The 25,396-nt window shown below is 42.3% G+C and overlaps 4 protein-coding genes across 10 annotated transcripts in view; 3 read left to right on the top strand and 1 right to left on the bottom strand.

Annotated features, from left to right (window-relative positions):
- Window positions 1–4,239, bottom strand: part of LOC308460892 (vomeronasal type-2 receptor 26-like) — a gene marked incomplete at its 3' end in the record, with an annotated part of 285,070 nt that extends 280,831 nt beyond the window's left edge. The window contains exon 1 of the mRNA XM_080977423.1: window positions 4,223–4,239. The remainder of the gene's footprint in view (window positions 1–4,222) is intronic.
- LOC308461892 (olfactory receptor 4M1-like) lies at window positions 1,798–3,060 on the top strand (the record flags this gene model as incomplete). Its single annotated transcript, XM_080979060.1, has 1 exon — window positions 1,798–3,060. The coding sequence occupies exon 1, from the start codon at window positions 2,068–2,070 to the stop codon at window positions 3,058–3,060; it is 993 nt and encodes a 330-aa protein (XP_080835186.1). The 5' UTR covers window positions 1,798–2,067.
- On the top strand, window positions 2,678–21,541 carry LOC308461355 (olfactory receptor 4Q2-like). 6 transcript variants are annotated; one of them, XM_080978214.1, is made up of 3 exons: window positions 2,678–2,812; window positions 2,994–3,108; window positions 20,356–21,541. In XM_080978214.1, exons 2-3 carry the CDS (start codon window positions 3,099–3,101, stop codon window positions 21,309–21,311), a joined length of 966 nt encoding a protein of 321 aa, XP_080834340.1. In that variant the 5' UTR covers window positions 2,678–2,812; window positions 2,994–3,098; the 3' UTR covers window positions 21,312–21,541. The 6 variants fall into 6 exon arrangements, with proteins under 6 accessions (XP_080834340.1, XP_080834337.1, XP_080834342.1 ...); XM_080978211.1 differs by lacking the exon at window positions 2,994–3,108 and adding an exon at window positions 15,341–15,436 and having other exon boundaries at window positions 2,702–2,812; XM_080978216.1 differs by lacking the exon at window positions 2,994–3,108 and adding an exon at window positions 15,341–15,436 and having other exon boundaries at window positions 2,702–2,812; window positions 20,467–21,541.
- Window positions 6,437–9,937, top strand: LOC308461357 (olfactory receptor 4Q2-like). 2 transcript variants are annotated; one of them, XM_080978219.1, is made up of 2 exons: window positions 6,437–6,565; window positions 8,901–9,937. In XM_080978219.1, the coding sequence occupies exon 2, from the start codon at window positions 8,906–8,908 to the stop codon at window positions 9,854–9,856; it is 951 nt and encodes a 316-aa protein (XP_080834345.1). In that variant the 5' UTR covers window positions 6,437–6,565; window positions 8,901–8,905; the 3' UTR covers window positions 9,857–9,937. The 2 variants fall into 2 exon arrangements, with proteins under 2 accessions (XP_080834345.1, XP_080834344.1); XM_080978218.1 differs by having other exon boundaries at window positions 6,438–6,569.
- Window positions 21,542–25,396: the final 3,855 nt, after the last annotated feature.

Below are 25,396 nucleotides of genomic sequence, written 5' to 3' on the forward strand. Positions count from 1 at the left end.
GAGACTCCTTAAAGGGAGTGAAAGGCGGGATATCAAATCCAAACTCTTTATAAATCTCTATAGACATGTAATTATTCTTTAGAGACTGATACATTTATTATGGCATAAGCTTCTGCAGTCTTGAGTTCATGGAAGCCTATACCATAATAAAAGTGTCAGCCATTAAGATTGCACAAGACTCTGTTGTTGCTTTTAGGAAGGAGCTCTTACGGGGGTGTGACAGAGACATGCTTGTGGAAGCGCTGCAGCTCAGTGACAGAACATCTGTTTGCATGTAGAAAGTCACAGGTTCAGCCCCTGACATCTTCAGATAGGGTTAGGAAAAATGGACCTTTCTGAAAATCTGGAGAGCTGCTGCCAGTCGGATGGACCTTTGGCTCCTGTGTTCAAGTGACAGCAAAAGACACAGAAGTAATTTCTGTTGTCTAAATACAGGAATAGCCAACATGGTACTTTCCAGGTGTTAGACTTTCAGCTTCTATCATTCTTGACTACAGGTGGAATTATAGTCCAACTACATCTGAAAGGGATCACATTGGCTGACTTAGAACATCTTTCATGAGGTCCTCAATATCAGGCTTGCCACTTTAATATAAAGATTGATAACCCCTACCCATAGGAAGCTGCTCAGAGTAGCTTACAAATACTTTTCTGTTTTAATGTCACAGCTGCTGCTTTGATGAAAGGCAGACACAGCACCGCTGCTCTTCTCTGCCCTCCTACACACAATGACACCCAAAGGTGCCAACTTGAATAAAACGGTGGGGGGAGCCTAGGTAAGCCCCACTCATGAGATGCAGTGCACAAGCACCATTTGAATGGCAATGCCCATCAACTTGGGAGGGGAGCTGAAGGGACCTCGGCCCCTAAGAGTTGGCTCCTGTGATGACACCAGCTCCCTCTTACTTTCCCTTATATTGGCGATTTGTTTGAAAATGTAAAGTGGAGCTCTAGGGTGAAACACCATGAAAAAGTGAAAATGAGGTTTATTTGGTGTGGTTGGCACCTAATCAGGTCCTTGGTGAATTAAGGAACAAAGGAAGCTGTGTTATGCTGAGTTATAGGAACACATAAATAAGAACAAAGGAAGCTGGTCCTATCTTCTCTATGTCACTTTGAGTCACCTGTCAGGGGAGAAGGTGGGATATAAACATAATCATAATATGGGGTGGTGTGTGTGTGTGTGTGTAAAAAGACTAGGCTAAATTGATGTACTCATGTGTCTATTTATTTATTAATCCAATCACTCACCCATCACTGCATAGAAAACAAGAGATATATGATCTATTAAAACATACAGAAAATTATAATAAAAACAGCATAGCACTCATCCTTTCCTTAAAAGCAGTCAGGTACCAAAACCCTATTGGAATAAGAAAGCCTTCACCTGCAGGGAAGGAAAGAGCCAATCTAACTTCTCCAGGGAAGGAATTCCAGAGTCCTGGAGCAGCCACCGAGAAGGTCTTCTTTAATTCAAAGGTTAATAATAATAATAATTTATTTATACCCCGCCCATCTGGCTGGGTTTCCCCAGCCACTCTGGGTGGCTTCCAACAGGAGATTAAAAAATACATTAAGATATTAGTCATTAAAAACTTCCCTAAACAGGGCTGCCTTCAGATGTCTTCTTAACATCAGATAACCGTATTTTAAGCTGTATTTTAATTAACTGTTCCCCCCCCCCTTTTCCTTTTTTTCTATTACGTTTTATTGTAATTTATATTCAGTGTTAGCCACCCTGAGCATAGCCCTGGCTGAGGAGGGCGGGGTATAAATAATTTGTTGTTGTTGTTGTTTGTTTCTTTGACATCTGATAGGAGAGCATTCCATAGGGTGGGCACCACTACTGAGAAGGCCCTCTGCATTGTTCCCTGTAACTTCACTTCTCGCAGTGAGGGAACTGCCAGAAGGCCCTTGGAGCTGGACCTCAGTATCCAGACTGAACGATGGGGGTGGAGACGCTCCTTCATTATCTCCTCCTCTTTCCCAACTGCTCTTTTTTATTTTCTTTCTTTTCTGGTCCCCCTTTCCTATCTAGGTTCAGATCACTTAAACTTCACTTGAGGTATGGAGGACACCACAGCAGTGGCCAAACTTAGGTTGCTGAAGTCTACCCACTTAGAGGGTCTGAGGAACAGCACCCAAGTGACTGAGTTCATCCTGACAGGACTGTCACATGAACGTGGAGTCCAACTTTTCCTCTTTGCCCTGTTCCTCACTTTCTACATGATTGTCCTGCCAAGCAATGTGCTTATCATCATCACCATCCGGAGTGACCCTCATCTCAGCTCACCCATGTATTTCCTATTGGCCAACTTGGCATTCCTGGACATCTGGTATTCTTCCATCACTGCCCCCAAGATGCTAGTTGATTTCTTGGCTGAGCGCAAGATCATTTCTTTCTGGGGCTGCATTGCTCAGCTCTTCTTCCTCCACTTTGTGGGTGCCTCTGAGATGTTCCTGCTCACAGTCATGGCCTATGACCGCTACGTTGCCATCTGCCGTCCCTTGCACTACTCCACTATGATGGGCCGGCGCTTGTGCATCCTACTGGTGATAGCCTCTTGGGCTGGCGGCTTTGTCCACTCTCTCATCCAAGTTGTGCTGATCCTCCGCCTTCCATTCTGTGGACCCAATGAATTGGACAATTACTTCTGTGACATCACCCAGGTTCTGAGGATCACCTGTGCTAACTCCTTTGCTGAGGAGATGGTAATGATATTCAGCAGTGGCCTCATCTCTGTGGTCTGCTTTGTGGCCCTCTTGGTTTCCTACATCTTCTTGCTCACCATGCTGAAGAAGAACACCACTGGTGAGTCAGCCAGCAAGGCTCTCTCCACTTGCTATTCGCACATCACCATAGTCATTTTCATGTTTACCCCTGCCATCTACATCTATGCTCGACCCTTTGATGAATATGCTCCTGACAAGGTGGTCTCTGTCTTCCACACAATAATCTTTCCGCTCCTAAACCCCATTATTTATACCCTCAGGAACAAGGAGATCACCACAGCTATGAAGAAGGTGGTCAACAGATACCTCCTGTGCAAGAAAACATGAGATCAATAGAATGGTAGTCATCCTGGGGTCTTCCTTGCATGACCAAGGGTGAGAAGATATGGTCAGTTTTAATAAGGAAACATCATTAGGAAACACCATTTCTCCACAATTTTCCAGTGGCTTCTTTCGCTTATGATTGATCTCCCCAACCCCTTTCTGCCTCTACACATTCACACTCTTGAAATACATCCATATAAAATATTCTATTCAATTACCTCTTGAATAGTCGTTTCTTGACTTCATCAGCTTACGCTCAAATTATAGGAAAATTCTAACAGAAAATGGCATTTTTTTTTGCACTAAAGCTGATCATGTAAATTCCAACTAAATTCTAGTGTGCTCTATAACAGAATAAATTTATTTCAGAGACTCCTGTGAAATAAAATTTTAGAAGCAGTCCTTAAAAAAAATCTAACAAATTATCAGTTGCCTTTCAACAAGTACATGGGATAAAATGCCTGTAAGTAAATTATATTAAAGGTGTACATGTTGGTTAAGTGAACTATTAATAAGCTCTCTCTGTTGTTCTACTGAGCTCAGTTTCATGGAGTAAGCTTGTTTTTTAAATGGTGCTAACGTCCTTCAGCAGTGTGAAATGAAGAAATATTTTCAATGCCAGAATACAAAACCCTGCTGTGAAATAATAAAAACTGAGATGTGTACATTACCTGAGGCCTGCTGGAGAGTTTGCATAATGAAATTAAGATACCACAGACATTACACATTATGCCTGGAGAATGTACAAAATGGTCCGACACATGCACATCCCTCAAAGTCTGTTAGAGAGTATGCCTAATGTCTGGAGAATGTATAAGATGTAGCTGAGATATGCATGTCCCCCAATATGTATGGGAGAGGAGTACACACAATTTCCCATTCATGAACAGATTATGTGCATATCTTCCATGTGTTGTACAATGACTGGTAGTTCTACACAAATATATTATTTCTCAATAAAAGGTAAAGGTAAAGGACCCCTGGAAAGTTAAGTCCAGTCAAAGGTGACTATGGGGTTGCGGCGCTAATCTCGCTTTCAGGCCGAGGGAGCCGGTGTTTGACCACAGAAAGCTTTCCAGGTCATGTGGCCAGCATGACTAAATCGCTATTGGCACAATGGGACACTGTGATGGAAACCAGAGCAGCGCACAGAAACACTGTTTACCTTCCTGCCACAGCAGTACCTATTTATCGACTTGCACTGGCATGCTTTCGAACTGCTAGGTTGGCAGGAGCTGGGACAGAGCAATGGGAGCTCACTCCGTTGTGGGGATTCGAACCACTGACCTTTCAAGCGGCAAACCCAAGAGGCTCAGTGGTTTAAACCACAGTGCCACCCGTGTCCCGTGTTGCTCAGTATACATTACCATTAACATATATATTGTGAAAGAAGAAGCAGCTCAGGATCCAGTCCATAAAAGTGCAATAACACCCATTTTTCTACATGACAGTGATCTGCATCAAGTTGTTCACGGCATAAGAAAGTGCCAGAACAATCTCCTCTTCTCTGTCTGCAGCTTGCCTCATAAACCCTCACCACTGTTTAATTCAGAAGGTGGAATTACCAGCTCAACACACGCAACTCCACTAAGTTTCCTTCCTGCCCACTTAGAAGCTTAAAGTGCACAGCGTTCTGCAAGCAAATAAATGTTCTTATATGTCTTATCATGCGTATCCAGTTATCCCATGGTGTTCATTTTATTCCTTCTATGCATCACTCTCTCACAAAAAATCTTCATAAGGCCTAGAAGCTCCCACCACTTTAAAATCACACTGATTTTCACTAAGCTGTAAAATGGGACCAGTCGTTCTCACTAAGTATAAACCTCTTTACAGGGTTGTTGTGAGGATAAAATTGGGCAGGGCAGGGTGGGGGGAGAACCGCATAAGCTTTCCTCAGGTCATTCAAGGAATGGCAGGATCAAAGTTAAATAAGTAAGTAAGTAAGTAAGTAAGTAAGTAAGTAAGTAAGTATCCCTGGTAGGGATAGGCAGACATCAACCTATATTTCAACACTTCTAATGAAGGAAGAGTCCAGTGCCTTCTAAGGAAAGCTGCTCCACTGTTGCACAGCTCATACCATCAGACAAGCCCCCTCCCCACCTTTTAATTGGAATTCGTTGGTTTGGATCCTAATAATAATAATAATTTATTATTTGTACCCCGCCCATTTGGCTGGGTTTCCCCAGCCACTCTGGGCAGCTTCCACAAAGACCAAAAATACACTAAGATGTCCCACTTTAAAAACTTCCCTAAACAGGGCTGCCTTAAGATGTCTTCTGAATGTCAGGTAGTTGTTTATCTCTTTGACATCTGATGGGAGGGCGTTCCACAGGGCGGTCGCCACTACCGAGAAGGCCCTCTGCCTGGTTCGCTGTAGCTTTGCTTCTCGCAATGAGGGAACTGCCAGAAGGCCCTTGGCGCTGGACCTCAGCATCCGGGCAGAACGATGGGGGTGGAGACGCTCCTTCAGGTATACTGGGCCGAGGCCGTTTAGGGCTTTAAAGGTCACCAACACTTTGAATTGTGCTTGGAAATGTACTGGGAGCCAATGTAGGTCTTTTAAGACCGGTGTTATGTGGTCTCAGTGGCCGCCCCCAGTCACCAGTCTAGCTGCCGCATTCTGGATTAGTTGTAGTTTCTGGGTCACCTTCAAAGGTAGCCCCACGTAGAGCGCATTGCAGTAGTCCAAGCGGGAGATAACTAGAGCATGCACCACTCTGGCGAGACAGTTCGCGGGCAGATAGGGTCTCCGCCTGTGTACCAGGTGGAGCTGGTAGACAGCTGCCCTGGATACCCTCCTGAGCAGCAGAAAACAAATTTCCTCCAACTCGGGGGGGGGGGGAGATCTGGTTTGTGGGTTACTCTTGGCCTGCCAGGGGGTCCAAAGCCCACTAGGGTTTTATCCTGTAGCTGAACCCAAGTTAAAGATTTGTTCTCTGTTTCCCCCTGTCTTTCCTTCTCTATCCTTCCTTCCTTGTTTTTCTTGAATCAAGTTTTAGTCTGTAAGCTCCTTGGAGGCAGAGGCCTGTTCTCTTTTATGATGTGAATCACTGTGTACCCTGCTGATGAAACAAAACGATTTCTTTAACATTTGTAAAACAAGGAGGCTAATCCACTGCACAAATCTACTCTGCTGGGTTCAGTGAGTTCAGATCAAATCTAAACGGGGCATGAGGATGAATTTGCTGTGCTTTGCAGATGGTGGCAAGTTCTCAAAGTTTGTTTCCTTTGCCTCACTGGGGACACCAGAGCCAGATGTCAGAGTGGTAACTTTGGAAACAAACTCCCTTTGTAACAATGATCATCCAGCTCTTGAATGCCCATAGCACCAGTTTACCTTGCCAAGATCTAAAGCGATAAATCAAGCATCCTCTTCATTGTTGCCATTTTCCATCTGGCATGGAGAGTTCAAAGTCATCAAGCAAAACCAGAATGCTGCTTCTCAGACTGAGATTGGATCAGCCGTGGAAAGACGTTCTCTGTGTAATCTTCAAGTGACCTCAGAGTGAGTGAGTAAGGGGCAAGTGAGATGGATGGGGCTGATGGGGTAGTTCAGATTCAAATTTGCTAAAAAAAAATCACCCCCCTTCAGACACGAGCTGAGTTGCAAAGAAGGTTTAGAATCTATATTTTAATTCATACCTAATCAATGTTATGCCTTTCACATGCTGCTGGATTAAAGGCAGCCCTCTTTAGTGAAGCTTTTAATATCTGATAAATTATTGTATTTTAATATTTTGCTGGAATCCACCCAGAGTAGCTGGGGAAACACAGCCAGATGGGTGGGGTATAAATAAATTATTATTATTATTATTATTATTACAGTGGTGCCCTGCAAGACGAATGCCTCGCAAGACGGAAAACCCGCTAGACGAAAGGGTTTTCCGTTTTCAATGCGCTTCGCAGGACGAATTTCCCTATGGGCTTGCTTCGCAAGACGAAAATGTCTTGCGAGTCTTGAGATTTTTTTTCCGCTCCCCCCCCCCCTTTTTCTAAGCTGCTAAGCCTTTAATAGCCTTTTAGCAGCTAATCCGCTAAGCCGCTAAGCCTTTAATAGCCGCTAAACCGCTAATAGCGCTAATCCGCTAAGCCGCTAATAGGGTTGCTTCGCAAGACGAAAAAACCGCTAGACGAAGATACTCGCGGAACGGATTAATTTCGTCTTGCGAGGCACCACTGTATTATTATTATTATTATTATTATTATTATTATTATTATTACTTCCATCATCACTGACCATGTTGGCTGGGTTGGTTGGAGTTGATTAACATCTTGACAACATTCCATTGGCTATATCTATTCAAATTCTCTATCGTAGGATATGGGGGTGATAGATGATTTTGAGTTCAGAGAGGTCAGGCAGAGATTCTGTGGATTGTGACCATTCCACAATTCTGTCAATTGCCTACTGATTCCTGTAAGCACAAAATGCTTTGCTCCGCTGTTTTCACCTTCACCTCATGCCTGCCTCACATTTTCTACAACCTCTCTTGCACACAAACCACTGCATTTACCTCTTGTATCTCCCCCCTCCCAAAGACTTCAACATCTAAGCACTGTTTTCACATTCTGCCCAACTCCCATGCTGTATACCTTTCTATGCCAGTGCTTTCATATTCAACCTCATTCCCATTCCTCCTACTCATTCTGGGTTTTTTTTTGGGGGGGGGGTAGCAACCCCCTTTCCACTTCCATTTTCAGCTTCACTCTCTTTTTTTAATCTCTCCACCCTTCTTCTTTCTCTTCTTAGTTCTCCCTTTCTGTGTGATCACCATCATTTCCATACCTTCTCCTGTTCTGCAGCCCCCTTTGTGTATACAACCCATACTGATATATGTTGCTCATCTTTAATATGAAAATCTTAAGAGCAAGCTGTCACTTTGCTTATTCAGATAGAGAATCTTAAGTTCAGTTGATGGATGCTGTGCACATATGGATGTTTAAAATATCCTTTCTAAATTACCACATTGAATGTAGAACCTCATGTTAAAGACAACAAATGGTACCAGGAGTGATGGTAGTAGATACAATGGAATATTAGAGGGCCTTGTATCCTTTAACTTTCCCACACAAGGCAACTGAGAAATGGAAGACGGAAAAGTTTAAAACATCAATTTTCACTCTTCTTCATTGGAAATTCATTGGACTAGATGATTCTCTGAGTCCCTTCCAGCTCCACAGTTCTATGATTCTTTGATTCTATAACAGCAGAAGTTTGCCCAAAGCAGTGGTGAAGAGACACCAAACAGAAAATAGCAGTTTTAAATGATGGAAATGGTCTGAGCAAGGTGGGAAGGAAGGGACACAGAAGAAAAAGACAGTTTTCAGCAGCAGCAGCAGCAACAACAACAACAACAACAGAGGTTTGAGTAAATAAGGGATAAAGGGATGTGGAATAAAGTGGTGGTTTTAAACAGTGTTTTTCTTCTAGAAAGAAAGGTGTCAGTACTGCATAACCTTGAGTACCCCCAGAAAAAATTCCTGGCTTTTTAACACAATATATTCTATTCAAACATCTTCCAGAAAAAGCTATGCAGACGATTAGTTCTGGAATAAATGTTTCATGCATAGAGAAGTGAATCAAAACTACCCCCTTCACTTAGAAGCAAATGAAAGCTAGCCATGTTCATTCATTTCAATTGGTTTACTCTGAAAGGGATAAACACTGGGTTTAGCTTTGGTTTACTTACTTGTTCCCTGTCCTCTCTCTCAAGGAACCTATTTTATGATGTTTTAGCAATTTTATAGCACACTAAGATGATTTCTTCAATGAGCTGGCAGCTTAGAAAATATTTTTGAATGAATGAATAAAAAAATATGTTTCCTTTCCCCTTTTATAGGCTAAATGGGGCACCTTAAAGAAAACCACACAAGAATAAATGAATTCCTTTTGATGGCCATATCCCCCACATGGGAGTCCCAAGCCATCCTCTTTGCGGTCTTCCTCCTGGTTTACACATCTACCATAGTAGGAAATAGTCTTATCATGCTGACAGTGACTTCTGACCTTCGACTGCAAACACCTATGTACTTCCTGCTGGGGAACCTCTCCTTCGTGGACCTTTGCTACTCCACAGTCACAACCCCTAAAATTCTAGTGGACCTTTTGTCCAAGAAGAAGAGCATCTCCTTTGATGCCTGCATGGCCCAGCTCTTTTTCCTCCATTTTGTGGGTGCTACCGAGATGTTCCTTCTCACCATCATGGCCTATGACCGGTATGTGGCTATTTGCAAGCCTCTGCACTATCCCAATATCATGAACAGGCAGCTTTGTAGCTGGCTGGTGGCAGCCTCTTGGACTGGGGGCTTCATCCACTCCACAGTCCAGTTAGTTCTCACTATAGGGCTTCCCTATTGTGGGCCCAACCAACTGGACAACTTCTTCTGTGATGTCCCACCGGTTATCAAGCTGGCCTGCACTGATACTTACATTACTGAACTCCTCATAGTCTCCAACAGTGGCCTCATCTCAATAAGCTGCTTTGTCATCTTGGTTGCTTCCTATGCCACCATCCTGGTGAGGATCCGCTCCCCTGAGGGACGGCGCAAAGCCCTCAATGTCTGTGCCTCTCACCTAATGGTGGTGACATTGTTCTTTGGTCCTTGCATCTTTATCTACGGTGGGCCCTTATCCACTATCTCAGTAGACAAGCTGACCCCTGTCCTGTACAATATCAATATCATTACTCCCATGCTGAATCCATTGATCTACACTCTGAGAAACAAAGATGTTAGGTCAGCCATAAGGAAGCTGACAGGGAAGGAAACAATTTCTGATGGAAAGATAGACATGTGATTCCCTGGATTATTGCTTATAGAGACCTTCACAGCAGCATAGTTGGGTGTAGCATGTAATTGGAGAGTGTTGAAAGCAACCATTTTTGATAAAAATTGGACTGATCTTTTAAAAATGTGCTTTGGCACATTTGAAATATGAATTAAGTACCCATCATATTCTTTTTTAATGCTGAGGAGTTAGTAAGAAATCTAATTAACAAGAACAATAAGAACCTACAGGCTTAATCAGCAAGTCCTTTATCAGTAAGGAGGCTTCATTTTTAAAAACCAATATTATGGCACTGTAGTTTTCATTTCCTATGCAAAAGCCCTGCTAGCTTCTGGTCAAATCCCTATTATTACTGCCTGACTGTGATGTAGATATCATTGGCAATCAAATAAAAAAGAGGTTAAATGCATGTGAATATAACCTGTAATTAAATAAACTTAGTATGTGTATTAAACAAAAAATATCAGTTTTTGATATATAACATTCAATAAACCTGATAGTGTGATATTTTAAGTTGCAGAACTGGGAACACTCTTGAGTCCAAAAACATATTTCATTGACACTACCAAAGTAATTATTTCTAAACAACCACCCTACTCCAATTATTTTGGGGACATGACATGCATGGTCTTTAACCCTTTCTCCCCACACTATGGTTCTGATCCAGATTGCCTATTCTGAACATGGAAGGGGAAACTAACAGTCACTTTCTGTGAACCCCTTAGATCCCTATGCCCTTCTGTCACCTATCCTGTAGCCAAATCCAAGCAGGTGCTACTAAATCATTTACATGCTCTTTCCCTGTTTATCTCTCTCTACCCTTCCTTCTTTTAAACTGTAAGATCCTTGAAAGCAGAGCTCTTTTCTTTTTCATGTTGTAAAGTACTGTGGACAATTATGGTGCAGCAACATCAATTCCCTTCAAATTTTTAAATCAAGAAGGTGCTTACAAAGTACAAATCCATCCTATGGCACATAAAAGGTAAAGGTAAAGGGACCCCTGACCATTAGGTCCAGTATTGACCGACTCTGGGGTTGTGGTGCTCATCTTGCTTTATTGGCTGAGGGAGCCAGCATACAGTTTCCAGGTCATGTGGCCAGCCCTAGGCTCTGTCGTTTTAGACCCTTAAAAACTAAGGAGTAGTCCCTTAAAACGAAGGAGTATGTTCCACCGAGATTTGTACCCAGATCGCTGGATTCAGAGTCCAGAGTGCTAACCATTACACCATGGAACCTTACACATGGCACATAATTAATGCCACTTAAAAGTAAACTGTACTGGGGAGGAATTTCTTTTACAAATTCTCAAATTCTTTCCCTCGCTGGAGACATCAGAGCAGTAACTTTGGCAAGAAACTCCCTTTGCAACCACAATCATTCAGCTCCGCCATACTCAGCACATCAGTTTGCCCTGCCAAGATAAATCAGGAAGTCTTTTCATCATTCTCACTTGCTGATTTTCAAAGGCATTGGGTGGCACTGGAATGCCACTTCCCACTTCCCAGTGCAAGATCTTAGTGGCTGTGGAGAGATGTTCCTCATTCAACCTCTGAGTGAGTAAGGAGAGAGCAAGTGAGATGGACAGGGCTGATGGGGTAGACATGCTCTAAATTCACCGAGCAATTTCCCCCCTTAAAACACAAACTAGGCTGCAAAAAATGTTACAATCTGTCTTGTAATTCCCAGATAGGTGTCCTCCAGATGTTTCTGAACTACAACTCCCATCACCATTGACCATGCTGTGTGGGATTGATTGGAGCTGGGGATGAATAACCCTTGGGCAGCATCCCACTGGCTGCCACCAATTCTCTATTATAGGATTTGTGACTATAGCTACTTTTGAGAGATTTTAAGGAGTGGCATTTTGCATCTTGTGATTGTTTCATAATTTTTTCAGTTGTCTAGCAGTCCTTATCAAGCACAAAAGCAGGGCTGGCACTACCATTGGGCAAAGTGAGGCAATCACCCTCAGTGGCACATGTTGGTACCATTTTATAACTTGCTTTGGGTTAGGTTTTGTGAAAAAAGCAGCTAATTAAAGATACTTGTGATGGTGGTGATAATATTACTGTTATGAGGCAGCAGCTCTCTGGTTTTCCTTTGACACACCACAGACATTCTCCAAGATTGTTGAGGCAGACAAAAGTAAACCAAACTGGAATGAAAAGTATTTATAGGGAGCTGAAAGAGGAATCTCTGTTTGTCCTTTTTCATTCTTCTGGGATTCTTTCATTCTTTTTGCATGCTTATGTATTTGAAAAGCCTACACAACCTGTTAAACCAGATTGCCTGTTAAACCAGAATGCTGACATTTTCCAGTATATGTGTTTATTCAGAAATATATAGGCTGGGTGCAGGTGAAGTTGTATCCTAAATATTTCCCCAGACTGTCCAGGTCCAATGCACCTCTGTCAGGTTCCTGGGGAGCTGTCCAGCACCTCAATCACTCTTAAATCCCAGAGCCCCAAAGTCATTTCTCTGTCCCTCTGTCTACCCCCCCTTCTTTCTTTCACTGACTGCAGTTTCTTTTCTCAGACAGATTGTTTTCACCATTCTTAGCTGTGTTGGAGAGTAGAGAGTGTGAGCCCACATGATTTATTTGAGGGGAGGTTAGGTAACAGTGCATCAAGGAAGTGTTAATTCATACTTTTGTCTGTCCCATAGCACGAAAGTGCAATATTTTTTGGAGGCATGTTTGTTGCACAAGACATCCTAATCACCTGTAAATGCACAACCTGAATTTGCTGGCATGTGATTGAACCCTACCTGAAGATGGTGGTACTCTACTAGCACCCAAAGAGAGATTTTACTTCTTGGCTATTCAAAGGGGCAGCTATTGAAAGCAACCAAACCCGCCCCCCCTCGTCAAATGAGACATTTGCCATTTTTTTCAGGACTGATAAGGCTTTATCCAACAGCTTTTCCTGGTTCCACCAACCATCTCATGTCCAGCCAGCACCACAACCCCCAGTGTACATTATCGATAAATATTAAAATTTCTTAATGCAGAACTACCGATGCTCTCAAAAGTTAAAGCAAATCCTGGTACATAAAGGGTGCAACTCAGTCTACCCTTTCCCTAGTCCAAGTCCCATTGAGCACACCAAATCTGATCTAGACTGACAGTGCAATCCCATCCATGTCTACTCAGAAGTAAGTCCCATCCATAGGCATGCATATTTTAACTGTCCTGTATATTTGTAAATAAAGACAAGTATTATAAAATGAAGATTTATTTTATTTTGTTATAAATAGATTTATATACTGTTGTATCATAGAAATCTATCATAGTGGTTTATGATAATTTAGAATACGAACCATACAGTAAAATCATTTTACAAAATAAAAACAAGTTAAAAGCAAAAGAATAAAAAACACAGGAATGTTGGCAATCAAGGAAACAATTTCTGATGGGAAGGTAGACATGTGATTCCCTGGATTATTGCTTATAAAGACCTTCACAACAGCAAAGCTGGGCAAAATATGTAATGGCAGTGACTCAAAAACAATAATTTAAACTAATGTGTTTTTTTAAAAAACATGTGAGGGGCATTGAAACTCTGGATGTATGATTTTAGGACCAAAACTATTCTTTTGATTTTATGGTGGTTAAGAAATCTGAATGATGATAACAACAGCAAATTACAAACTTAATGAGCAAGTCCTTAGACAGTAAGGAATCTTCATTTTTAAATATATATTAGGGCAGTATGGTTTCCTGGCGTGCTCTGGTCCATGGGGTCACGAAGAGTCGGACACGACTAAACGACTAAACAACAATGGTTTTCGTGTCTTAGGTAGATTACCTTCAAGCTTCTGACTGAATCCCAATTTTTTATTCCTAGGTGTGATGTAAATGTTGCATATACTCAGATAAACAAAGAGGTTTAAAATATGCAAAAATAACAATAAGCTAAGTAATCAATAAAAAATGAACCTGCTAATATATGGTGCAGTGTGTGTACATAAAAATATACCAAATATATATTTATATGAATGTTGTGATGGACAACCCTTGGGTCTGCCTCTTTGTGACCCAACAGCCAGTGGGAGCTGACAAGTAGATCAACTAATCAAGAGGCATGGGGGAATGGGATGTCAAGGACTGGCTGGATGAGGAAGAGCATTGGAAGCTGCCCACCCAAGATCCCCTCAGGAAGGACACAGAAGATGACTTAGATCCTGGATCATGGTGGTGGGACACTGAAGAGCAGTCTGCAGAAGGGACAAGCTCAGAGGTGCAAGAAGCAAGGGGGTTGAGTGATCAAGAATGGTCAGAAGAAGGAGGGCATTCCAGGATAGGGTTAGAGACTGAGAGTCACAGTGTGAGCACAGACTCAGACAAAGAGGAGTCAGAGGTTGCCCTTGCTGCCCAACAACAGAACAGTCCCAATTCTGCTGGCTCTCCTCCCCCTCTGACACCCCGCTCGAGGAGAGTCCTGCACATTGCCGAACAACAGGCCAAACAGGTCTAGAGGAGGAGCCCCCCCCCCTCAACACAGCCTTTGTCTGCTTGAAACGAATCCAGAGTGAGAGGCTAGAGGGGGAAGGTCAGGGCTAGGGATCAATTTCAGCAACATCTCAGCTGGATTAAGAGAAACCAGAGGACTCTACTGTGTTGTTATTTTCTGTTAATAAAAAGCTGATTGCATTCCGTGTCTACCATGTGTCCCTGCACTGTGGTCAATGTGGGCTCTGGCTAGCCGAGCAGACTCAGATAGGATAGAGGAAACAGAGTGGGTTAGTGTTGACGTTAGGAATAGTCTGTGGCCAGACAATTTTCTCTTTACCTAAAGAGAGAGTTAAGATTTGGAGGGGCTGGAAGTGTTCTTTGGGTGGAGTAAAACAATAGCCAGTCCTAGGAAGCATTTCTCTGTCTGCTAGAATGTCTTCAGTAAAGACTTATTAAACATCATTGTTAAGCTACAACCTCTTATATAAACATATAAAGTTCCTGTTTTGTTATAAGTGCCTTTACTTCATTTTTCTGGGTGAGAGCTGAATGGTCACAAGTTCCCCTTCACCTATTTATACCATCTTGCTTCTGGTAAATAAAATACTCTACTACAATTGGTTTAGACCAGAACCTCTGCTATGGGAAGAGTACAGGCCGCTGGTCTCATTTCACCACCTAAGGCAAAACAGGAATGTAGGCAGAGTCTTGGTCTATTCAATACTGTAAAGCCCCGTGAACACTGGTGTTGCAACACTGTGGATTGCTTTCAGGTTTATAAAGCAAGAAGGTGGTTGCAATGTACAAATCCATTCTAATGGACTTGCTAAGTGAAGATTAAAGGAAAACTGGCTTGAGGAGGAATTTCCTTTGCAAGTTCTCAAAGTTTACTGCCCTTCTCTCACTGGGAATACCAGAGCAGTAACTTTGGAAAGAAACTCCCTTTGCAACCACACTCACCAGCTCCTTAATGCCTACACATATGTGCCAAGACTCAAAGAGATAATTAAATAAGACTTTTCATTGTTCCCATTTGCCAGCTTTCAAAGTCATTGAGTGACACTGCAAGACCACTTCTCACTTCACACTCCAAGATTTGATTAGCTGTGAAGAGATGTTCCCTGTGCAACCTCAGAGTGAGTAAGGAAGAGAGTGCAAGTGCGACACACAGGGCTGATGGGGTAGACCTGATATAAATTTGCTAACCAATTTCCCTCCTTCAGACACAGACTAGCTTGCAGAAAAGGGATAGAACCTGTCTTGTAATTCACAGCTAGCTAATGTGTTCTCCAGATGTTTCTGGACCACAGCTACCATCCTTGAGCATGTTGCCTGGGACTGATTGGAGCTAGGGTTGAATAAACCCTGGGCGGCATCCAATTGGCAGCCCTGTTCTAATTCTCTGTGATGATAGATGCTTTGGGGTTGAGAGATTTTAGGGGGAGATTTTGCATTTTGTGATTATTCCATAATTCTCTCAATTGTCTTGTGATGCTTGTCAAATAGAGAAGCAGGGCAAAGTGAGGCAATCACTTGAGGTGGCACGTGGTGGTTCCATTTCAAAGTTGCTCTGGGTCACATTTCGGGGGGGAAGCCAAATAATAAGGGATAATGGTGGTGGTGATAATGCTGGGGATGGGTGGAGAGCAACCCTCTGGCTGCTTCATCTCACACACCACATCCAGTCCCCAAGATTGTTGAGGCACACACAGTTGAATCAAACTGAGACAATAAGTCCTCATGTGAAGCAGAAGACAATTGGAAAGAAGGGTCTTTGATTCTCCTATTTTCTTCTCTCTGGGATTGGGTTTATTTATCTTTCTGCAAGTATGTGTATTTCAAAAGTCTGCCCAGCCTCTTGAACCAGGTTGCCTGGGTCTGGTTCCTGTTGGAGGGAGATCTCTGGAAGCTTATTGGCATTTTGTAATATGTGTGTTTATTTGCAAAAATACAAGCTGAGCATAGGTGCTGGAATAGCTTAAACATCCTAATAGACTGTCAAGGACCACTGCACCCGCCAACATCAGGTTCACAGGGAGCTATCCAGTACTCCCCCAAACCCTGTTAACTCCCAAGTCCCAAATTCATCTCTTGCCTTCTCTCTGTGTATGTTTTCCCCCTCCAACTGCAGTTTCTCCTCTTAGGTAGGCATCTCAATTGCACAATTCTTAGCTAGAGTGGGGAGCAGAGCTTCTGGGCGCTTGCAGAAGACCCTGTTTATTGAGCAGTCAGCCCAATTCATTTGTAATTTGGTTAGGCAACATTGCATCAAGGACGTGTTGGCACATACTTCCCTCTGCATTTTTCTTATCAGAAAAAAAGTTAAATATTTGGGGGGGAAGCGTGTCTAGAGTGCAAGATTTCCCAAACAACTGTAAATGTACAATCTGAATTCGCCATAAAGTAACTGAATCCTACCTGAAGATGATGACACCCTGAAAGGGCCCAGAAAGAGATCTTAATCTTAGATATTGCTTGGACCACACAAAAAGCCAGCTATTGATAGCAATCTCCCAATCACCTTATTAAAGGAGACATTTGACATTTGTCAGGACTAATAAGGTATTATGTGGCAGTTTTATTGGTTTCATTAGCTCTCTCTTATCCCCATCCCCTACCCCCAATGTACAATATGGATAGAATTTTAAAATGTCCTGACGCAGAACTTCCTGGGTCCTCAAAAGGTAAAGTATAATTTTATGACATAAAGTTTGCATTCCAGTCCACACTTTTCTAGGACTGTGGTGTTAATCATGTTTGCTAGAGTTACTGAAGATACCTTAAAAACTGCTTCATTAGGAGAGTGTTAAATGATACCCACTGTCATCGTGGGTGATCATTAGAAGAGTTTTCTGTGTAAGGACTTGAATACAGTGGGACCTCAGGTTAAGAACTTAATTCGTTCTGGAGGTCCGTTCTTAACCTGAAACAGTTCTTAACCTGAGGTGCCACTTTAGCTAATGGGGCCTCCTGCTGCTGCTGCACCGCCACGGTACAATTTCTGTTCTCATCCTGAAGCAACGTTCTTAACCCGAGGCGCTATTTCTGGGTTAGCAGAGTCTGTAACCTGAAGCGTCTGTAACCTGAAGTGTCTGTAACCCGAGGTACACTGTATGTTGTGAAAATTTAGTGAAGAAGGCATCCCACTACTAATTGTGTTAGCCTATCTATAAGGGTGCTTAGAGTGAACTCATGACAAGCAGTGCCTTGGCTCTTATGGATGCTTTTATGGTTTTATGGTATTAATTAGACTATATACTACCTTACGATATTGCGTTTGAAAGTGCTGTTTATGAATATGTAAATAAAGAAAACAGAACTTGTTACCCTCATCCCGTTTAAAGTGCTGAGTAGTTCCAGGGATATAGTGCTTAACTGGATCTAGTTTCTATTGGAAGTTACTAGAGGTTTATTGGCATTTTGTAAAACTTGACTTTGTAGTTCCCTAGCCAATTGCGCAGGGGCAGACCTTGGTAATCTTTCATAATAAGAGGCCTTTATGAGGCCACATTTGGCACCCCCAAATGTATATTATTATTTTGCATCCCGTCAAACTGATATAGAAATATAGTGAACTGGATGCTGCAAAAATGGGAAATTGCTAAAATGAAATTGACAGTTTTACTGATTCCTACACCTTGTATATTCTGTGGAAACCTTGACATTCTGGAGACCAGATATATAAAATGATTGGATGGACAGACAGACAGAGAGATATTACACTGTATACCTAAAATGTTGTTGCTATTGACATTCAACCTGTGAAAGTTGGCAGTCCCAGGCAATTGCTGTCAGTGTCCAAAAGCTTACACCAGTAAATGCCTCCAGGCACCTATACAGTATGTGTAGTTTGTATGGCAGAAGAGTGGGGAAATAAAAGTCTTCAGATATTGATCAAATGTATCTGGAAATTCAAACGTTCACATGATTTTGAACTTTGGGCCTGATTTTGGACTTTTTGAACTGTAGGGGTAATGAGTGTCAATTGGCAACTATGCTTAAAAACCACCTAGAAGCCCCATCACGGGTCAAAGAAACCAGACAGGAGTCAGGGGTGGCAGGACTAACGGGGCCCTGTAATGTATCTGTTTAATAATAATAATAATAATAATAATAATAATAAAATTTATTTATATCCCGCCCTCCCCAGCCGAAGCTGGGCTCAGGGCGGCTAACAACAATAAAATAGTGCAACATTCTAGAAACATTTCATTATAAAATTAATTAAAATCAAATCAAATTGATGGCAACCATTAAGATAAAGTTATGTGAAGATTGCCAAAGGAGGGAGTCAGGCTGCGCCCTGACCAAAGGCCTGGTGGAACAGCTCTGTCTTGCAGGCCCTGCAGAAAGATGTCAAGTCCCGCAGGGCCCTAGTCTTTTGTGACAGAGCGTTCCACCAGATTGGAACCACAGCCAAAAAAGCCCTGGCTGTGGTTGAAGCCAGTCTAACCTCTCTGTGGCCTGGGACCTTCAGGATGTTTTTATCTGAAGACCGTAAGTTCCTCTGTGGGACATACCATGGCTTTGCCAGGAAAGGAACAGCTTGGCCACAGCCATGCAAGCCTTGGCAACTTCTAGAATGCATTATTGCATGGGTAGGCAAACTAAGGCCCGGGGGCTGGATCCAGCCCAATCATCTTCTAAATCCAGTCTGCGGATGGTCCGGGAATCAGCATGTTTTTGCATAAGTAGAATGTGTCCTTTTATTTAAAATGCATCTCTGGGTTATTTGTGGGACATAGGAATTCATTCATTATCCCCCCACCAAAAAAAATATATATATATAATCCGGTCCCCCACAAGGTCTGAGGGATAGTGAACCGGCCCCCTGCTGAAAAAGTTTGCTGACCCCTGCATTATTGCAATGCACTCTATGTAAGGCTACACTTGAAGCTGCAGCTAGTGCAGAATGCTGCATCCCAGCATTTGGCCAGAGCACCTCCTTATTAACATACTACAATAGTGTTGAATGCTGTGCACTGTCTGTCATTCTATTACTAGGCCAGAATATTACTGAGCTAACCAGGCAATATCTCAACTCCCCATCAGACACCCAGAAGAAGAAGAAGAAGAAGAAGAAGAAGAAGAAGAAGAAGAAGAAGAAGAGCAGCTCTGAACAACTGCAAAGCATAGTTCAATCCTTGCTTACATTCTATCAGTGATGGTTAATTCATTTAGGAATCTGCCTTAGTTGGTAACTAAAGTCATCAAAAGCAGAGGGGAAGGATCACTTTAGCAGTATTTATAAGGATGGGGCAAAATGTTACCAGCCTGAAGATGGTGAAGAAGAGGAGGTTGTGGCCAAAAAATAAGAAGGTGTTTTGGACAGTTTGTTTTAAGCATGAACACTGAGCACATTCTACCCTGATTTAAGTTGCGTATATGCCATCCACATTTTAGGTCCAACTGCACGCTTTTAAAAGCCCCTTGGAGGTAACAGTATTATTGTTAGTGAATAAAGTGCTTAAACAACCTGGATCCAGGTTACTCAAAGGACCAAATTTTCCCTAGTGTACAGGTTAGAACAGTATAATCACTTGGCCAAGCCTTCCTGACTGTCTCACAGTTATCTCCTGTTGATTTATTTTCTTTACCAACTGAAAGTTTTTATGGTAGTGGCTACTTGTCCATCTCTTGATAATATTTTTAGCTTCACCAAGCACTTTTAGAGAATTGATTAGATTCAGTCTTGATAATCTGATCCATGTTTTGTGATTTAGAGTTGAATTCAATGGTAGTCTTATTCAGGGGAGAGCCAATAAAAATGATGGGCCATTCATTTGAATGGATCTACTCTCAGTAGGAATAGCCCTGGAGACAGCATTTATTTATTTATTTATTTGGTTGGTTGGTTGGTTGGTTGGTTATAGCTGACCCCTGCATTATTGCAATGCACTCTATGTAAGGCTACACTTGAAGCCAAGCAGCCAATTTTGTAAGGTTTTCTTATTTTATTTTGCACCCCCATGATCTGCTTTAATGAATTGGCCACTTATCAAAATTCTTATTAAATAACTAAATAATTAAAAAATGCTTCTTTCCACTTTTGCAGGCAAAATGGATCACCTGAAAGGAAACTACACCAGAGTCAATGAATTCCTCTTTGTGGCCCTTTCTCCAACATGGCAGTCCCAAGCCACCCTCTTTGTATTCTTCCTCCTAGTCTATGCAGCCACCCTAGTAGGAAACAGCCTGATCATGCTGACAGTGACCTCAGACCCTCGACTGAGAACACCCATGTACTTTCTGCTTGGGAACCTCTCATTTCTAGACCTTTGCTACTCCCATGTCACAACCCCTAAGATGTTGGTGGACTTTTTGTCTGAGAAGAAGAGCATCTCCTTTGATGCCTGCATGGCCCAGCTCTTTTTCCTCCATCTCTTGGCCGCTGCTGAGATGTTCCTCCTCACTGTCATGGCCTATGACAGGTATGTGGCCATTTGCAAGCCTCTGCACTATCCCAATATCATGAACAGGGAGCTCTGTAGCTGGCTGGTGGCAGCCTCTTGGACTGGGGGCTTCATCCACTCCATGGTTCAATTACTCCTCACTATAGGCCTTCCCTACTGTGGGCCCAACCAATTGAACAACTTCTTCTGTGATGTCCCACCGGTCATCAAGCTGGCCTGCACTGACACCTACATCACTGAGCTTCTCATAGTCTCCAACAGTGGCCTCATTTCAGCCAGCTGCTTTGTCCTTTTGGTGATCTCCTATGCAACCATCCTGGTGACGATCCGCTCTCCTGAGGGACGACGCAAAGCCCTCAGTGTCTGTGCCTCCCATCTAATTGTGGTGACATTGTTCTTTGGACCCTGCATCTTTATCTACACTGAGCCTTTATCTGCTATCACAGTAGACAAGCTGACCCATGTTCTTTACAATATCAATCTCATCACCCCTATGCTGAATCCATTAATCTACACTCTGAGAAACAAAGATGTGAAGTCAGCAATAAGGAAGCTGACAGGGAAGGAAATAATTTCTGATGGGAAGGTAGAGACATGATTCTAAAGACTTTCACAGAATATCCTCCAAAGAAACTATCTAAACAGCCATGCTTTTGCTTTTATGGAGAAGGGTGGATAACAAATTTAAATAATAACAATAGCAACAATATACAAATCTAACCTGCAAATGCTTAATCAACAATGACATTTCATTTTAAAACTGATATTATAGCACTTTGGTTTTCTTTTCCTATGCAGAAGCTTGAGATTGAATCACAATTATTACTCCCTGACAATGATGAAAACGTCCTATGCAATCAAATAAATAAAGAGATCAAGCACATGAAACTACAACATGTAATCAAATAAACTGAGTATGCATATTTAACCAAAATATCAATGTTCAAATAAATAACATTAATATACGGGATAAAACAATGGTGTTGTGTGTGTGTGTGTGTGTGTGTGTGTATGAATGAAATGTTGTATGTAACTTAAAAATATAATATAGTTGGTGAGCTTCTCCATAGACCAGAAGACTAGGAGTGGCTCTGCAAATATTTTGGGGTGGGGTGGGTGAGAGAGTCAGCAGTGAAATCTGAAGTGGGTAACATAAAGACATACAGACATAATTTTATTTGTAACATCACAATGCTTGGATAATTGTCAAGGTTTAAACCCTCCCACCCAGCCCAACTCTGTGATGGAAAATAATGGCACCTCTACAGAGCCCTAACCTTGACATTTTCCAATTTGAGTAAAGTGGAAAAGGAAGACCAAGAGAACAAAGAAAGCAGTGGGGAAATCCATTTAAAGTATAATAGGCAGATTGACTCATGGGAACAGTGTCATCAATAAGCTACAGTGTTAACCCTCTCATCACTGATTTCATCTGGCGAAGTTACAGAGGTGGAGGCTTAGTCATTGTTTCAGAAACTATATCTCTCCCCTCCCCCCCAATCACTCTCTCTATACCTAATCCTCACTAGGGGACTACATTTTTTAAAGCCAAAACCATTTATTCTCTTTACCTACTTCTGTCTGTATCATTCTGGTTTGTATCTCACAAAAAACCCCACCTGTCCTGCCCATTTTTCCCTTCAGCTATGTGGTTCTCTGGCACCACCCTCAGATCTACTTCAACCCCCCTGTAACCCAGTCTCACTAAGTTTTAGAGCCCTGAACTGGATTTCTATTAGGCCTTTTAAAAATTATTTATTTTTCTGCCTTCACAGATTCTGAATGAGTCCCACCTCAGTCAGCAGTCACCCACAATTTTATTGATCACAGAGATAATAAATGATTTTACAACAGTTTAGTGCAAAGGAGCATATGGTTTCGGTAACATACTTAAGATGTGACTTCGGTTCATATGAACACTCCTACCTACTCTACCATTCTAAATATATCCAGGCTAAATATACACTCACCATTTGTCCCCAAACCATGACCATTAATAACACCGACCCCACTCTCTCTCACTAATACTACCACAGCTACCCAAACACTTTACCCCACCCCCATGAAACTCCAACTACCACTGCTCCTTTCAACTAAAAACCACCAGTAGTCAATTTCCCTATCAAAATTCTTATCCAGTTACTATTTACTTCCAACATTCCAAGCACAATCTCTCCCTCTCCCAGCCTAACACATACTTTTGTAAACCAAGGAAATCTTTAATAAACATTATTTGAAATGCACTGCACTGGCTTCCAGTGCATGTCCAGAAAGAAAGAAAGAAAGAAAGAAAGAAAGAAAGAAAGAGAGTTTGGATTTGATACCCCGCTTTTTCACTACCCTAAGGAGTCACTACCCTAAGGAGTCTCAAAGCGGCTACCATTCTCCTTTCCCTTCCTCCCCCACAACAAACACTCTGTGAGGTGAGTGAGGCTGAGAGACTTCAAAGAAGGGTGACTGGCCCAAGGTCACCCAGCAGCTGCATGTGGAGGAGCAGGGAATCGAACCCGGTTCACCAAATTAAGAGTCCACTGCTCTTAACCACGACACAAGAAAGAAAGAAAGAAAGAAAGAAAGAAAGAAAGAAAGAAAGAAAGAAAGAAAGAAAGAAAGAAATTATACTCACCTATATATTTAGCAAAATATATATACTATCACATACTAGTTTACTGTAATTATTCTAATATTTACACACTTTCATTTATATATACACCAGAGCATCACAGGCTCCCACTCCCATCAGTCCCAGAAGGTATGGCCAATGGTCAGGGATGATGGAAGTTGAAGTCAATACAGCATATAAAATGTCAAACATGAAAAACCAGAAGCTGGTTGCAAAGTACAAATCTACTCTACTGGACTTCAGTGCAAATTAAAGGTAAATTAGGCTGAGGGGGAATTTCCTTTACAACTTCTCAGAGTTTTCTGTCTTTCCCTCATTGGAGACATGAGAGCAGCAACAGCGGAAACAAACTCCCTTTGCAATCAGAGTCATGCAACTCTTTAATGCCCAGAGCACCTGTTTGCCTCGCCAAGATCCAAATGGATAAATTGAGATGTCTTTTCATTGTTCTCATTTTTTGGCTTGCAGAGAGCATTCGATGTTGTTGAGTGACAATAGAAGACCACTTCTCACTACTCATTCCAAGATGTGATCAGTTGGGGAGAGACATTCTCCATACAACTTCAGAACTGAGTAAGTAGAGAGCAAGTGGAATGAACAAGGCCGATGGGGGAGACCTGAAACAAATTTGCTAATCATTTCCCCCCTTCAAACAGAAACCATCATTTCCTCCAGATGTTGCCAGACTACAACTCCCCTTATCACTAACCATGTTGGTTGGGACTGATGGGAGTTGGTGTTGAATAACATTTAAAGGGCATCTCATTGCCTATCAATGTTCTATTTCTGTTATAGTATTTGCAGTGATATATGCTTCTGGGTTGAAAGATTTCAGGGGTAGGTTGTGATTATTCCACAATATTGTCAATTGTCTCCTGTCAAGCACAGAAGAAGGGCTGACCCTACCAGTAGGCAAAATGAGGCAACTGCTTCAGGTGGCCAGCTAACTCAGGATAATAATAATGGTGATTATTATTACATTGATGGTGGGAGGTGGTAGCAGCACCCATCAGTTATCTCCCTGCTCTGGAGATCACAGCTGTGTGCCACACAGCCTGTCTTGCAAGAGAGAGGGTCATAGCTCAGTGAAAGAACAACCACTTTGCATGCAGAAACTCCCAAGTTCAATCCCTGGCATTGCTAGGAAGGGTAGGGAAGCCCTGGAGAGCCACTGCCAATCAGTGTAGACAATACTAAGCCAGACTGACCTGTAGGTCTGAGTCAGTACAAGGCAGATTCCTATGTTTCTATGAAGTCACTAAAGTAGTCTGCTGCCGTAAGGTGCAATGGAGGAGGATACTCTCCCATTGCCAGAGTCAACTGCTAGCCTAGTCAGTTTCATTCAGAGAGAAAGCAAGGCAGAGAGGGACACACAGAGAAAGCAGAGAGTGACCTATAAAACCATAGCAACACTCTAAAAGCACCAAAATAGCAAAGTCAAGGGTGACTATGGAGTTGCATCTTGCTTCAGGCCGAGGAAGCTGGCGTTTGTCCACAGGCAGCTTTCCAGTTCATGTGGCCAGCATGACTAAACTGCTTCTGGAGCAACAGAACACCGTGATGGAAACTAGAGCACACAGAAACACTGTTTCCCTTCCCGTCACAGCAGTACCTTTACTATAACCATGTTAGAGTGCTGACTGTCCCCAAAGGTACCTGATCCTGAAGCAAGGGGCTTTGAATTCTTGTTGTCCAGATATTTTGGGCTGCAACAACCATCACAGTACAGCCATGCTTACCTGAACAGATTGGGATGGTGGAAAATTGAAAACATATTGAGGACGCCAGGCTAGGAAAGGCTGCCTGAGAGTGTTTTGACACTGAGTCTCTGACTTATATAGTTGTAAGTAAACACACACATTCCAAAATGATACAAACTTTCAGTGACTTTCTTCTAAAGGAAATCAAAGCTGAATAAATGGTACACTTCTCAAAATTCTCACTACATAGGGGCATGAAGTGACAAAAAGAAATGAAATGGGACAAGATTTTTGATATAAGCAAAGTTAAACAAAGCAGAGACAAAACATTCTCACAGGGAGCTGAAGGCATCTGGCAGA

Source organism: Podarcis pityusensis (genome assembly GCF_964106645.2).
Source record: "Podarcis pityusensis genome assembly, chromosome: 13".
Taxonomy (NCBI): Eukaryota; Metazoa; Chordata; class Lepidosauria; order Squamata; family Lacertidae; genus Podarcis; species Podarcis pityusensis.